Source organism: Amblyomma mixtum, chromosome 3, assembly GCF_055824585.1.
Source record: "Amblyomma mixtum isolate Tamu chromosome 3, ASM5582458v1, whole genome shotgun sequence".
Lineage (NCBI taxonomy): Eukaryota > Metazoa > Arthropoda > Arachnida > Ixodida > Ixodidae > Amblyomma > Amblyomma mixtum.
The window spans coordinates 140436341-140452563 of NC_143014.1; the positions used below are offsets into that span (position 1 = coordinate 140436341).

The 16223-nt window shown below is 43.5% G+C and overlaps 1 protein-coding gene across 4 annotated transcripts in view; it reads left to right on the plus strand.

Annotated features, from left to right (window-relative positions):
• Positions 1–6401: 6401 nt before the first annotated feature.
• Positions 6402–16223, plus strand: part of LOC149352171 (uncharacterized) — an 89584-nt gene continuing 79762 nt past the window's right edge. For 2 of the 4 annotated variants that reach the window (XM_089581316.1, XM_089581320.1), the window contains exons 1-2: positions 6402–6553; positions 9689–9992. In XM_089581316.1, coding sequence (XP_089437442.1) covers positions 9804–9992 — 189 coding nt within the window. In that variant the 5' untranslated portion in view covers positions 6402–6553; positions 9689–9803. Of the gene's footprint in view, positions 6554–6590; positions 6740–7143; positions 7290–9688; positions 9993–16223 lie in introns of those variants that run through there. The other 2 variants (XM_089581317.1, XM_089581318.1) reach the window with 2 other exon arrangements.

Consider the following 16223-nt stretch of genomic DNA (forward strand, 5'->3'; position numbering starts at 1 on the left):
TGTCGGTGTATGTCAAAGAACCCCAGGTAGTTGAAATTATCTGCAGCCCTCCAAAACAGCATCCCTCATAGTAGGAGTTGCTTTGGCACGTTGAACCCCATAAACCAACCAATAAGCAAGCACAGCAAGGTGACAAAATGGGGCAACGCTTGCATGCTAATATCAAGATTTAAGGTGTTCCATGCAAACTGAAATGTTGTCATTAATGTAGTAATCAAGGTAGGTCAAGTGGCTGCTGAACCAGTTTTGAATACACATAGATGTCTCAAGTGTTTAAACAGCAAAATGAACTCTGCAACAAAATTCCTACAGTCTTTCTAGGCAACAGAACAATGAAAACATTTGTAGACAAGCAGCTGCCTGCTACTACTGTAGCAAAAAAAATAAAAATAAAAAGCAGGTGGAAATATGCCTGAACAAAGGTGGGTTTAATCCTAGCGCACCAAGGAGACAACTTGCCCACACACTGTGCCATAGCTCGAATAATGTCGAAAGATCATTCCTCAGCGGGGTGCACATCAATAAAAAAATGCAGTTCCGTGCACCGCCCTGATGTTTGTAATTTTCTCGTCTAAAATAGTCTGACATCTGATGCCAGCTTATTTCTCCAAGTAAACACTGTTAGGGTCCAATTATTCATGCTTAATGTCTGTTCCATTTGGCACCATCATGACAATGGTCATCCGTGTTATTTTTGCTTTAAGCCTGCCCCAACGTAAAGGTGGTTTTGTGCGACTGTTGACAAAGGTTGGAGTAAATGTCCACACTGGAACTGAACTTCGAAATTCACATGCCGAATGTGACGAACTGGCAGTGTACAGCAATTCCAGCATTTCTCTATTGTTGGCTGCCTGCTTGTCAACCTGTGTACTTTTCTGCACTTCCTCAAAGAATGCTTTGTCTTTATTACCTAAACAATGATTACCTCTTTCTTGCATGTTTGTGGAGTAGCAGGCCAGGGCCATGTCGCCACCGGCTGACCTCTCCACCTTTTCCTCATTAAAATTCCTTTCTCTCTCTCTCTTTTCTTGCATGTCATTTTGAACAATATAATCCTCAGAGCTCAAAACTAACCCATCGCTGATACCAAGCTCAAATAGTTGCATAGGCACTACTGCTAGCCCAACAAGTATTCTGTTTATCAAAAGCAAAGAAAACCTACTGCTCCAGCAGGTCAACTGCAAGTGACGGATCACATATTTTTGTGTTCACTGAAAATGGAACAGCAACGAAACGCAAGCTGTAGTTCAAGTACTGTAATTAATGTAAACACATTACAAAAAGCATTCTGAAACGGTAGTAAAACTCGTGACTGAGATTATATTTTTGAAACAAAACCAATGTGAATAACGCATTAATTTATTGGTAGTCATGAGACGTAAGCGAAGCTTTTGGTAGTACTTACGAGCAAATAAATCGCAAAAACATAGCCTAGCAGTTATTCTGTCTGCAAAATGAGACTAAAAGATATATCTGGCATTAGAGCAAAAATATCACACTAGGAGCAAATTATTTTTAAAACTGCTTGAATACCAATTATAAGCATGCAAAAGAATTTTCTGCTTACTTTGCACAGGTAATAATTTTTCTCTTCTGCTAAAGCACTTTGACAATTACTGTAAAAAGCTTGCAAGATGTGCTCAGTAACCACTCCATTGTGTGTGTCCTGTATGCCTAACCTGACATCCACTGCTTGGTGTTGGTCTGCCTAGATTGCCTGTAGTAGTCGCCTAGTATTGAAACCATCCACAATCTGGTTCCTATGTCGCTTGGATGCAGTGGCTGCAATAATGTTTATTGTCTGGACCTCATTAGATCAGCAATTCTTTGTTCGGTTTAGTTTATGGTGGTTTAACGTTCCAAAGCGACTCAGGCCATGAGGGATGCCGTAGTGAAGGGCTCCGGAAATTTCAACCACATGGGGTTCTTTAAAGTGCACTGACATTGCACAGTACACGGGCCTCTAGAATTTTGCCTCCATCGAAATTCGACCACCGCGGCCACGATTGAACCTGCATCTTTCGGGTCAGCAGCCGAGCGCCATAACCACTGAGCCACCACGGTCGCCCTCAATCCTTTGTTCATTAATATAACCATCCCCCTTTCATACCCTGAAACAATATACACTGCTTAAAAAAAAATGTTTTCAGCAAGTACATAACTTTTTCAGACAATGTAGAAAATATATTCAATATGCTTAGAATTTGAGACTGCTTGATGCCTATGACATGCAAATTAGACCTGTTAATAGTGTTCATACCAACAATATGTGATTTATCCCTTGAGAACAGCTGTCTGTCATGGAAACTGCAAGCAGTGAAAGTAGGCGAGACTCATAAGGAAGAAGATAAATAGTATGTTAACTACTTTAGGCCACTTTATCCTAGTGCTATCAAAAGTAAAAAAGAAAGTCACGTATGTGAGGCCATATGCCTTTTTATACGAGCACTCCCTCATTTCAACAGCTCGGAACAGTTACCTAAAAAAACCTGCGGAAGTAAGAGAGAGAAAAAACATTGAACAACCCATGTCTGGAAGAGGCTCTTCTACTAAAGAATCTATTGACAACTTTGATGGCAAAGAACTTATGTAGTTGCATAATTTCACAACAGGGTGCACCATGAAACCTCAACTAAACTTGAATAGTGTAATCTGCATAGCAATTTTAATGACTCATTGCATTCAAGCCTTCACCTGCTGGATCACTGCACGAGTCCTTCAAAGCACAATTCTGGGACTTCTTTTGTTCATTAATATTGGGCATTTTTATTGTAGCCAACATGAAATGACCTTGGTATCCTGATGATTTTTTTGGATTGTAAAACGTTTATTGCCAACAGTCTGAAGGGCATATAGGCCCCCCGCCTAAACGACGGCCAGAAGGTCTTGGCTCCTGGCGGCGTCTTCGGCCAGTTGGACGACTGAAAACTTTTTGTAGGTCTGTAAAGCCAAATGAATGGTCTCTCTGGCAAATGATGTACTATCAGGGTCCAAAGTAAGTGAGCCACTCTACAATAGTACTTATGCAAGTGGCTAACTGATCAAGGAGTAAACATTAAAGTGTGAAAAATAAATTAGGGGGGGGGGGGGGGGGGGGGGGGTATAAGGCTACATATTATTGCAAGAAGCATAGATGTGTACAAGTAATGTAAACATTTTGCCTCGATAATGGTGAAATCAAATGGGATGTTGAAAGCATTTGTGATGAATTAAAATGGTTTGGTTTATGGTTTATGGGGTTTAACGTCCCAAAGCGACTAAGGCTATGAGAGACGCCGTAGTGGAGGGCTCCGGAAATTTCGACCACCTGGGGTTCTTTAACGTGCACTGACATCGCACAGTACACGGGCCTCTAGAATTTTGCCTCCAAAGAAATTCAACCGCCACGGCCGGGATCGAACCCGCGTCTTTCGGGTCAGCAGCCGAGCACCATAACCACTGAGCCACCGCGGCGGCTGAATTAAATTGAGTCGCCAGATTGCTAATCAGGTGTTGACCCATCCTACCATGTTTAAGCATGTCTTGTAATTCACAACTGTTATGAACAGTCATGGGCAAAAGTTTACGGGATGCAGATTTGCGGAAAAGAACTTATTCCTGAGTTGCGTCGCTAGCCAGTCAGTTGGAGCACAAATTTCTGCTCATGTTCCTATGGTTTTCATTGACTTGCTTTTCATGGCGCAGAAATAATTTTTTTTCTATGATCCTGCATCCCGTAAACTTCTGACCATGACTGTACATATACTGGATTACTGCCTCATAGCATATAGGGTACCATGTCAGCAAAATATTCACATTTATGAGCCAAAAACATGCTCTTCATCCAATTGATAATTTTTCGCATGCTGCTTATGCATCTATTTCAGAATAAAAAAAAAACATTCAAGGCATCTACTCAGTATTTTTTCCTGCCACTTACCACTCGCAATCAATACCACTCATTCTAGTGGTTTGTTTAATTTACATGGAACCTTTGGCTAAAACACTGATCATTATCTTCCTAGGTAACAACACCCATGAACAACGCTTTACTCCTCATAAAAGCCGAAGAGCCAACGCACACATTTTTACTGCATTTCACATTGGACCATTTCATGACCTACTAGTCCACTACCTACCCCATTGTTTTCTTATCTCATGTGTCTTTTATCATTTTATTTGAAGTGTCACTTTTCTGAGATTTCACTTTTTATTGAGCTGCATGTTTATTTAATTTCACTTTCTATTTTTGAAAGAATAGCAGATATGTCACTTTATGAGCACTCAGACCATTATCTCTTAAGGAAATTTTTTTATCTTAATGGTTTACTTTTCTGATCAATGTGTTTTTGTTTGGACCCACTACGGTGGCTTAATGACCATGGCATTCGGCTGTTAAAACCAAGAACATGGGATTGAATCCAGCCATAGCGGCCGCATTTCACTGGAGGCAAATTATAAAAACTCGTGTGTTCTTTGTAATGCCAGTGCACATTAAAGAACCCTGGGTGATCGAAATTAATCCATCTAGTTGCAAGATTGTAATGATGTATCTTAATTGACCGCTCTGGCTTATATCAGTGGACAAGGTTATGCTCTCCTGGTATTGCACACACTGCACTTTCCACCAGGCTACAGGTGTCCAAAGCTGCAATGAACAGCAATGTGCAGCTTTTTCACCATTGTCTCCTAAAGTTCCTGCAACTTAGCAAAAAAGCCCATAGAAGCCTACTGTTTCACTGCTCTGAAGCAAAATCTTAAGGCTGATAGCACATGGCTGTTATACTGGTTTGGTTTAGTTTATGGGGTTTAACGTCCCAAAGCGACTAAGGCTATGAGAGACGCCGTAGTGGAGGGCTCCGGAAATTTCGACCACCTGGGGTTCTTTTATGTGCACTGACATCGCACAGTACACGGGCCTCTAGAATTTCTCCTCCAAAGAAATTCAACCGCCGCAGCCGGGATCGAACCCGCGTCTTTCGGGTCAGCAGCCGAGCACCATAACCACTGAGCCTGAGCAGGTGCTCATCTGAACTGGTCGAATAGGGACACGCTACAGTTATGTGCTGCATCATACGATATGCAACTGCACTTGGCAAGTAACACACAGAAAAGCTGCTACCTAGATGCGATGAAATCTCGAATGGCTTTGCAAGGCTAGAGATGCCCCTGCCTTCAGCGCCATCGTGAAGCTGTCGTGAATTTTTGCAGGAACCCCTGCAAAAGAAAGTGCACAATACACGTGTGAATTCTGGCCAAAAGGAAGCTCGGCAGATTGCAACACTAAATGAACCAAACTTAATTTCTAGTTTAGCAATAACCCCTCCAGTCTACAAAAGAAATACTATACTCGAAAGAAAAATTTATAAGCAGCGACATCATGAAGCTCAAAGCATCTCCGCACCTCCTAATCGTAACTTTCAGGTAGAAAGGAACAACGTGCCATCAGTTTCTTCGCCGCTAAACAGCTTGTAGTTGTTTTTGCTGATGCACTGGTAAAGCGTTCCAGTATCATGAAACGTAATAATGGATTCTGACTGTTCGTGAAGGGCACACATCCCGCCTGAATGGAAATAGCCGCCTCGAAGGCCAAGCGCTAAAGGCGTTCAGTTGCGGTTCTCTCCTCCCAGCGCCGTTCACCACTTTCGCAAACCTTTACATATGTGCACTACGCCAAGTATCAGCCCTTACACTAACCACATTTGCTAACATTTTCAGCACCAAAGTAAGGTGCACTTTAATTGAAGCGACAGGGTACCACAGGGGAAACTTTTCTGCCTGGCAAAATTGTGCTTAGAATATGTTGCGGGATGGATGCACGTCCAACACCAAGCTTGCAGCACTTAACCAGCTATTTTCAAAGTTACATGACAAAGAATGCCGGAAGTAAAAACGCGGAAATATCGCAAGAATCCAGCAATGAACACAAACAAAATTTAAAGAAACAACTTAGCGTTTCGCACGCGGGAAACGCATCAAGCTTCGACACGCCTCGGAGGTCTCGACGAGGTCGCATGTTCTCATATAGTCGTTCTCAAAATCAACGTTTTTTAACCTTTTCCCGGAACATAACGGCACATTAAAATTGTGTAATAGACGAGTAAACAATTCAGCTACACATCCAGGAAAACTGTGTTTTCAACGGCACGAGAAACAACGCGAAAAAGAAAAAGCCAGCGAGCCCACCTGCTTCACCCAGACGCACGGTACGCACTTCGTCCTAACATTTCACTCCAACTTTCGAGATTAACATCCTTAACGCTTACGAATTGGCCACTTTGTATTGCATCTTATCAAATAACTTTCTAGTTCTTAGAAGCCATATCACCGGCAGCAATAAAGAAATTCGGGCGAAATGAGCAACCTGGCAAGCGGCAAAACGCCTACACGCGCGAGAAAATACATCTACGGCAGCGCTAACTTTTCCCCTGGTGCCAGGAAAGGAACATCAATGGCCTCGTTTTGATTTCTGATCAGCCATATTTACATTAGCTGTGTTTTTTCTTGAAGTATAATTGATTTGCGCGGCTCCATACTGTGCTACATTTGCGCGTGAGTTCAGGAATCATCAGAGGTAAGCCCACCGTTGTTGGTTGTGCGTGCGCCGCGAGGAACATCCTAAAAATAACTGGCAAACACAGGCCACACGATCCGGTCCCCTGCGCTCGCGGGTCGATGTTCGCGGCTTTTATGTCATAATTTGTTTTCGTGAAGGCACCTGATGTAGAGGATTTCACTGCAGCACAGCCGGATTTTTCGGGTGAGCCCGTGACAGATATTTTGTTGAGCTGGAGCCCTGTTGCCGCCATCTAACATTCATCCTCTCGTATGACTGTTGCCGCTGTCTGTTCTTTGTCCGCCATTTTCTTGTTTTAAGCCGCTGTGAGCACCGCGAAATTGTATGATTCGACTTGTTAGCGAAGAAAATGGAGCGCTGGAATGTGTAGAGCTGCGCCCAGGTCCGCTTTCATATTTGTGGCAAACATGAATGTGCATGGCATCGTTCTGAGGTTGGCCTTCGCTTGGAAAGAAAAATGGTTGGCGCTTTCTCTGCCGTTACTCAAATTAAGCCTATTCGTTGTTGCGCTGTTTTTCAGCTTTTCGCAGCGAGCAGCGCAAGAACGATAGGAAAAAATAAAAGTGAGAGGAGAAGCGACGTTTCGTGTCATTGAAATTGTGTGTCGCTGTGGCTGGCTTGTCGTCCATCTTCGGTTTGCGGCGTGGACGGAAATGTGCGGCTCGAGTGACTAGGTTTCCGAGACATCGACGGAGAAACGAGACCCGTTCATTCTCGTGTGGTTGACGCGCAGGTTCGTTGAAATACCAGCGGAGCGGTGGCCGTCTGCTGAAGGGCAGGTAGTAGCGGCGCGGATTTGCTACCGGTGGCTAGCGTGACCTGTCAGTTCGCGTTTGCATGCACTCGGAATCCGCGATGGAATCTGGTGTTTTGAGTCTCGGGGTGTTGCCTGTCGAAAGCAAGCGCGGTTTCTCGGCGTCTGCCTGGGACCTTCGCGCTCGCTTCCGTGCGGATGGATCGATTTGTCCGCTGGCGGTTTCGAAATGTATCACAGATTGAAACTGTTCTCGACGAGCGCTTTTGTCTCGTCGGCACGAAATGGTGTTGGCCCGTCTGTGCGCCGCTTCTGCATAGTCATCAGAACGCTTGGTGTTTCCCCGCGTTAGAAATCATCATAAAGGCCATATTGCTGGGGAACATTTGGCCGCTAACGTCGAAAACACGTCATGTACGCGGGAAAGAGTTTCCGACAACTATGTGGTGTGCTCCCGCCGTGCCGTGGATGTTTTTGCGGTTTGACGTTCAATGAAGGGCGCACTCGAAGATCGACCGAATCCGCTCGGTGCTGGGTTAATCTCGTGTCCCTATCGTGCGGCCTTCGCCTAGCAGTTTTCGTCCATCGTGAAAAGTTACGCACGTTTCACCTGTCTCGCTGGAGGCTTTTACGCAGTTGAATCTTGCCAAGGTTCACTTCCTCTAATTTCATCATACGAACGCATTGGGCTGGTTTTTGCGCATTGTTCTGATACGCCTTCGCCGTAAACTTTTGAGGCAAATGTGCTCTTGTGTAGTTTGTCTGCTAATCTTCGAATGTTGTGTGACTTAAAACGCTAGCTAAGACGTGACGGAATGCTTGTGGTTATTCCATAGGACACTTAGAATTTTACTAGAAGAGATTAGAACCATTTACTTACTGTACCGTCGTGCGCCGAGCCACACATGCCTTTCCCGCTTTTATGGGAATCAGTTTTGTGGTTGCACAGGTAATGCTTTTGCAGCTAGGTTTTGCTCAAGTACCAGTCATATGGTGCATGCTCTTTGTGGTGGTGCACGAAAAGGTAAGAATGGTAGCATGTACAAGGTTTTTTTTTACCACTTATTAACCAATAATAAAGAAAATTGGTGCTGTCAGTTAATCCTTTCTTTGCTCAAGTGCCATGTAAGTCTTCCTGAGTGATACTCAATTGTCTTTTGTTGCATGCCTTGGTCATTTAATTGCCTTTGGAACTTTTGTAATTCTGGATTATGCTGTGTGTACACAGTTTTCGATGTTTGTTAACGGATAGAGGAGTTTTTGTTTGTCGAGCTAAATTGTGTCCAATTATGGTACTTGCCACACTGGTAATGTTGCATTGGATTAGAGTTCAATGAATGCAGGCAGTGCATTTGAACTCATGTGTATACATATAAATGTAGACTGGGTTTGATGTTCTTAATTGCTGTGAAATGGAGATCCTAAGAGGTGTGGAGATCTTAAGAGGTGTTGCTTCATGAGAGATTGCTTAAGTGCAGAAATATGCGCATTACTAAACCTAAACATAGCACCTGCTCTAGCACTAAGGCAAGTTAGGTGGTATAGACTCCAGAAGGTATTATACTTCAGTTCAGTTTTACATTTTGGGCTATCTGCAGACAGCTGCATTGCAATGGGGGCAAAATGCAAAAACTTGCATGCACTATGTGTTGTTAGTATGTGTTAAACAATCCCAGGTGGTAATTGAGAGCCCTTCACTATGGCAACCCGTCTAACCCACATATGGCTTCAGGACGTTGAACCAGCCTCACATCACCATAATTGGGGATGTGCTGGTGGGGACAAATTTGGAATAAACTGTAAAGATAACATGGCCTGCCAACACATTGTAGAGCTGTATCGAGCAATAGACTTGGAGCTTCGGTGGTGATAATAAATGCTGCAGTTGTGTGAAATTTGCACAGACTCAAGACATTACTTAATCATCTTGACAACATGCTTACTTCTTGTTTGTTGCTTATTGCTAAATCATAAATGGTGGCAGAGCATCCATCTATAAATACCTGTCAAATAAGGATAAAAAAGCTCTGTACACGATAGCTAAGGTACTACAGTTCATGTGGGTTAATTATTGGTAATGAAAGCTCTAGCTCTTCTCTCGCTCGGTGCATGTGCACACGTGGCACTGAGTGTGTCACTAAAGGTCTTGTGGTCTTTTGTTCTGCTGAGTGCTTGAAGAAAATGTTTGCCTCTACATAGGTTCCATGGAAAAGTAGTAGTGCATTTCCTGGTGCCGTCTTGGATGAAGGTGAATTCCGGTTATCGTAACTGCACCGTAACTGCTTTTAATCTGTTTTAGTGAACCCTCTATTCCTTTTGAGAGTGGCATGAGTTTGAATGCAGTATGGGCCTTGATTTGATCTTTCTTACTGATGCAGTGTGAGCCCCGGACCTGGGGCATGGAGTTTGGCTAGAGTTAAGGTGGCGAAGGGACGCATCTCGCCGGGCCTGGCGCCTTTGGGCCATGCGGTGCATGCCAACTGAGTGGCGGCCATGAGGGAGCAACAAGACGTGGCCGGCCTGTCCTTGGGCCAGGCCCGGCGGCTGGTTGAGGCCATCCGCAAGATAAAGAGCCAGAAGCAGCGGCCCTCCCTTGAGCGCATCAGCCATGCTCTGGGCCTCCGGGCTGACCTGGTTGACCGCCAGCTGGAGCAGGCCATCACCAGGGGTTTCATCCTCAAGGTGGGCACTCTCGCCTCTCTCTCACCCACTCGCTCTTGTGGTCCAAGGCATGAATAGTGACAGAGGCATCCTAACTCAAAAGAAATACTTGTGTAAATATATGATGGGACTTTCTTTTTGATGACGCATCTGACTGGCCATTTTAAGCCGGCACCTACTTGTCTGAAAGGTTACATTGGCTAAATCTTCAGAAGTGTAGTTCATGATGCGAGTGGAGTGAATCCAGTGTTTACAATAAGTAATATGTGTGATACCTTCCGGTGAGGTTACCAAGCTGCAGTATGCATCTTCAGCATGTGTAATGACCAAATACTTTAGGGCAAAGTTACATAGCATGGCCCCTTGTGAAAAGCTTTGTAGGCTTCTTCGAAAAGCATTGGTTATGGCATGATAACCCAGGGCTTTCAGTAGTGCAGTAAGGTCATGCATGCTGGTTTGTAGCATGACCTTTCTCACACAAAGCCTCTCGTTTTAGTTTTTTTTTTATTTATTTTTTTGGCAGGAGTTTGCAGCTACATTTGTGTTTGTTGTGAAAGTACAGATATGGGACAAATCTGGAGCTTCTCATTATTTATGTGACATTTTGGCACTGAAACGTTGTTCCGAATGATGTTACCCTTATATTCAGTTATTCAAAGTAATGCAAATGCTTATGTATGGTGCCCATGCTGTTGTATCTCGTGTTTATTTAAATACACGAACTATAGCCACTTAAAAGGTCATTTTGTGGTAACTCGCTTGTCCATTGCAAGTGCTTGCTTGCCTGTCATTCATATTGGGCGTGTCCATGAGTAAAAATATGCAAAGGTTACTAAAGTATTTTCTGCATATTGAAGATGAGTGAAAGCTCAAAGTGATTTATATTTGTATTCGTTATTGTTAGTAATGCTGGCGTGCTTGTGTTAATGCTTTAATTTATCTCATAATTAACACCTTGTCTTCCTGACAGCCCATGTGAGGAAAGCTAGCCTCTGTCAGCATTATTGCCAAAATTCAAAAGGGAATTGTTACCTGTGCTCTCCCTGGTGTCATTGATTTTTTTCTTTTTCAGTGCTTAGCGTAGTGAAAGCTTCATTTTGCGAGTTCTTGGTGCTTACAATGGGTTATCTTGTCATTTGTTACTCCGCATGTTGTCGTAGCCGTATGTAGCCTCCTCCCAGTCAAGTCTGGTGTTACTGTCACACATGCACACATGTGGCAATATTTGCTAGTTCGTTTACATGTGTGTGTTGTTGGGGGATTTGTGAAGTGGATATGTTGGTGAAGTCCTGTGATACTACATTCTTTTGTTTTTAGCATCAAGATGTCTGCTCCTCCCTTTTTTTTTTTTTAAATGAAAGGAGAAATAAGCAAAATTAGTCAAAATACGGTATTCTGACTGAGGTGGTAGTGTTGGCTTACGAGGCATAATTTTTGCCATATATTTAAAGTAGGACCGTGCGGCTATTGAGTTCTATAGAAAGCTGTTTTCTAATGTTGGTAATTCACTGGGCGTTATACCTAAGTTCATATGCTGCTTCTTGTTATGCATTGCGAGACTCTTGTGGTTGAAACATTTTCGTACAGGCTGCTCTGGTGTTAATACAGATGTTAGAAAACACAGCGGTGGCCTTTTGGTAAATGATACCTGACAAAAAGCAGAGGTTTCAGTTCTCAGGTATGGTTATTAATAAAAAACAATAAGGGTTATTGTTTCAGATTTAGGGCTGTATGATGAAAAAAATGTATTGAAGCTGGGCAGTAGTTCCCCTTGAACAATTTCGTATTGTCTTCCTTAATTGCTATTGTTTATATATGTAATAACGAGATATATTGAAAAGTAGCATATTGAGCTCTTGTAAGTTTTTGTTAAATATAGGGGCCCAAAAGAGTAAAAAGTTGCAGGAAGCTTGCCTGTAGGTATGAACTTTGAAAAAAAAAAAAAATAGAAGAGGTAGGTTGTATCATGTGTTCTAAAATTTCTGGTCTCGGAGCACCTGGTGCAAATTTAAAAGTTCACCAAGCTTAAAGGGAATATTTGATGCTTGTTAAAAAGAACGCGGCCAAGGTGATATTAGGTTATGAAGTACTGAATCTGAATTCTCTTTTCTTTGGGTGTGCATGTGTGCGTGTTTTTAGGATAGTTGCATTACTATAGTCACGGTTTATGCTCTTTGGTTTTATCTGGAGACATCTTAGCTTCCTGTGCATGAACCATTTCATGGACCTTTTCAAGGTTCATATCAGGGGATGTGTTCCTCTTAGTTTCTTGCCTGGATAGTCATGTAAACCTTTTAACAACCTAGCCATGAAGGCATTGAAGAAAACAATAGTAACTGCGGCATTATTTTTCTCGTAAAGGCCAATTAATTTTTAGCATTTATGCGCAAAATTTTTTATAAACTTTCTGACGAGTTGGAAACCAATATTAAAACACCAGGGTTTACGAAATTAACACCCTAGGGATCATAAGATGCACATGACTCAAAGCACTGTTCTTGCATCTTTTCTTGAAACACATGCCTTTGGAATCATCTTAAAGCAGCGCGAAACACAGGACGTAGTGGAAGAAAACTGTGTCCTGTGTTTCACGCTGCTTTATGATGAATCCGTTCCAACTTGCCCAGTTTTCTGTTCTTGCCTTTGGAATGTCTGGAATGGGCCAAGTCTGACCACAATCATTGATTCCATTCTGGATTTTCCTCCCAAAAATAGCCTGTGAAAGTTAGAAGCACACCTTTTATAGCACTGATGTGCTGGCTACTCGGTTTTTTTTTTTTTTTGGTGAGACGGGCCTGAATTTTGAAATGCTTACTTTATATGTTCGCCTGCCTCAGGTGAAGAGGGCTGTTCATGCTTGTCTGAAAAGCCATTGAAGGGTGACAGTTAGTTTTAAAAGCGTGCATCATTGCTTCAATTAGTAGTGGCATGGGGAGGGAGGAACCAGTTCAGTGTTTTGAGAACATGTGTCTATAAGCAACTATACAATTGCTAAACGGGCGAGTTGGTAATACATTCTTAAGGGTAGCAGCGCAAAAGATAAGGACAAAAGTCTCGAGGAACACAGGACGAGCTCGTCCTGTGTTCCTTGGAACTTTTGTCCCCCGTCTTTTGCGGTGCTACCCTCAAGAAGGAACTATATCTGCTGAAGTGCAAAAGTGAAATAAGGAGTATAATTTAAATTTATTTTGAGGCTTTGCAATTTAGTGTGCTTGGTCTGCATTTTGCTCACAGCTTAGCTCAGTGGCTTTGGCATTGGCTGCTGAGCCCGAGGACGCTGGATTGAATCCCAGCTGTGGTGGCCACATTTTGAAGAAGAGGGAATACAAAGACACCCATGTGTTGTGTGGTGCCACTGCAAGTTAACAAATTCCAAGGGGGTGAAATCAGTCCAGAGCCCTCTTTTACATCGTTCCTCATAGCCGATGTGCCACTCCAGTACATTGAGCCCTACGTTACATAACAATGTTCTGCACTTTCAGGAGATGTGCATGTATGCGTGTGTAGTCTGGTAACAGTGGGATTGCAGCGAGCGTGTACAGCTACAATGCTTGAACACAAATATATGCCACAGACCAAAAGGCCTTCCAGAACCTGATAGGTGGTGGCACAAAAGCTGGCCCTCACACTATGTATCACCTGCAAAATTACTGCTGGAAAAATAGGTGCTTCACGACAAAACTGCAGGCAGTGGGCTGCTCTGTGAGAGGCACTCTGTAGGCACGTGGCTGGGCTTTCAGGGCATGATTCACTTGACGGGCACCCTGTGTTCGTACATGACCAAGCACATTGTTTTTAAGTGCCCTTGGCAGCATCCCAGCCTCCTTTTTGGCTCACAAGCTGGCTCCTGATTGTCTTATCAGTTCGCTGAGTAGCAATAGCTCTGGTGTGCTCACTGTAGCGTTAGGTTTCTGACCTGTCAATATGCACCAGCATTGAGCTGCTTACCTTGAAGACGCGAAGACGCAGGTTCGATCCCAGCCGCGGCGGTCATTTGCGATGGAGGCGAAATGCTAGAGGCCTGTGTGCTGTGCGATGTCAGTGCACATTGAGGGGGAATAGGGTCTTAGAAATAAATTTTTGCTAATTAAGTCACAACCATGAAATCTTTGGGGAACATGCATTTTCGCGCGCTGATTCCAAATACGCAGCTGAATTTGATGTACAACAAGTCCTTGTGCACTTATGCAATCTGTTGGGTAACTTTTGCCGAGAATTTGAAAGAAATTATACTGCAGAGAACTTGTTAGAGTGCATGCCATTGGATTCTCTTGACATCAAGCTATGCAATAAGGGTAAAATTATCAACCTGTCTGTTATAGAAGGTGAGTTATAGGATTTTGAAATCATCAGTTTCTTCCCGTTTGTGAAGTGGCAAATTCAAAACCCTGTAACTCAACTTCTATGATAGGCAGGATAATAATTTTGTCCTTATTCCATAGTTTGATGTGAAGACAAGCCAACGGCATGCGTCCTAGCAAGTTTCCTGCAGCAAAATTTATTCAAAGCTCTCGGCAAAAAGTTACATAACATATTTTATAAGTGCACAAAGACTTGTTTTACTTAAATTACACATTTACAATCAGCATGCAAAAATACAAGTTTATAGAAGATTCCATTATTGTGACTTCATTAACGAAAAATTTTTTTCAACAACCTGCTTCCCCCCTTAAAGGGGCTCTGAAAGGGGCTGTATAAATTTGCAGTATGCCTGGGATGATAAAGGATGCCGCTTCGCGAATATTTTCCAGCAAGAATTTTATAATGTGCTTTGTAGAAGCTGAGTTGTCTGTTGTCAGAATTTGAGTTTCAGCGTCTTCGCGCCTTTCCCTCTCCTCTCGTCACTTTTTGCACGCTGAAAGGTCGGTGCTGCTCCGCTGGCCCCACCTCCAGGGGCGGTACTTCCTGACCCACTGGAGCTACGCGGCTTACTGGCCACGGCCTTGGTATCTGCCTGATGTCTGAAAGAATTTAAAGGTCCACTGTAGAGGAATCTGAACTCGTATTTTTACCGCTGGAACTCGATCTACACGTTCCGAGCGTTTTTAGAAACTTCGAATTATTGCCCTGTGCGGCCAATTTCTCTAATTTAAATCTGATTAAGCACCCGGCTCCTGCCTTTTTTTTTTTTTTTTTTTTTGAATTCCCCACACACGGTGGGAGGAGTCGGCCAGCCTTTCAACCAGTCCCGTGGCGGCTTGCTGCTCTGCCATCGGCGGAGTGATACGTAGTGATCGGCGAGAGCAAAGAGCCCACGCGTATTTTTATTTTCGTGGGCTTAATTTGCAGCTATGTAGTCTCTGACTAGACCTATTTATTCACGGAAACAAAATAAAAGCGAAAGCAAAGCCGCCACGCGACTGCCTGAAAGGCACTCCATGCGTTGTGGGGAATTAAAAAAAAAAGGTGGTAGTCGTACGTTATAATCTTATTTATGAGGGAAATCGGCCGCACAGGGCAATAATTCGAAGTTTCTAAAAATGCTTGGAACGTGTTGATCGAGTTACCACGGCAAAAAGACTAGGTCAGATTCCTCTTCAGTGCACCTTTAACCAATAGCCACCTCTGACCTGTTATGCACAGATGCGAGCGTTGGAGAAGGGCGTGAGCATGAAAAAGTTGCCGGAAAGGGCTCGTCAACTTTCGCGCGTGATTGTGGGTCCTCTGCTACGTGTAGAAGTGTATTACTTGGCTCAGGTGTTCTGACAGCACAATGCAGTGATTGAGCAAGTTGATGAGCTCTACTCGGAAGGAGCCCCTTTAAAGAACCCAGGGGGTCGAAATCATCCAGAGCCCTTCACTACCGCGTCCCTCGTAGTCTGAGTCGCTTTGGGACGTTAAACCCCATGAACCAAACCAAACCTGTTGACACCACAAAAAGGAGACTTGAACACTAGAGCCATGATTGGGCAATCATCGTGCAGTAGAAAGTTTTAGAGCACAGCTGTAATCATCCGTAATCCGAGCACAGCCGTAATCATTGGCGTAGTTGTCAGCATCGGCTAACACGTCACCTGACAGATCACAGCTTACCCTGTCACCTGCCACGGCGAGAATTGTCTGTCAATTTTTTGTGAACCTTTTTTTCTGACCACTGAGTTTTCCCCTTTGCCGATTGCCTTTAGGGCAGGCCACAAGCTGTCGTTACCGCAATCATCAGCATGGGAATGACCAAAGTTATTTCTGTTGACACACATGAATAATTTCTGATTTTTGTTTCTGATTGGTTATTACTGTTCTTATTGAGCTGGA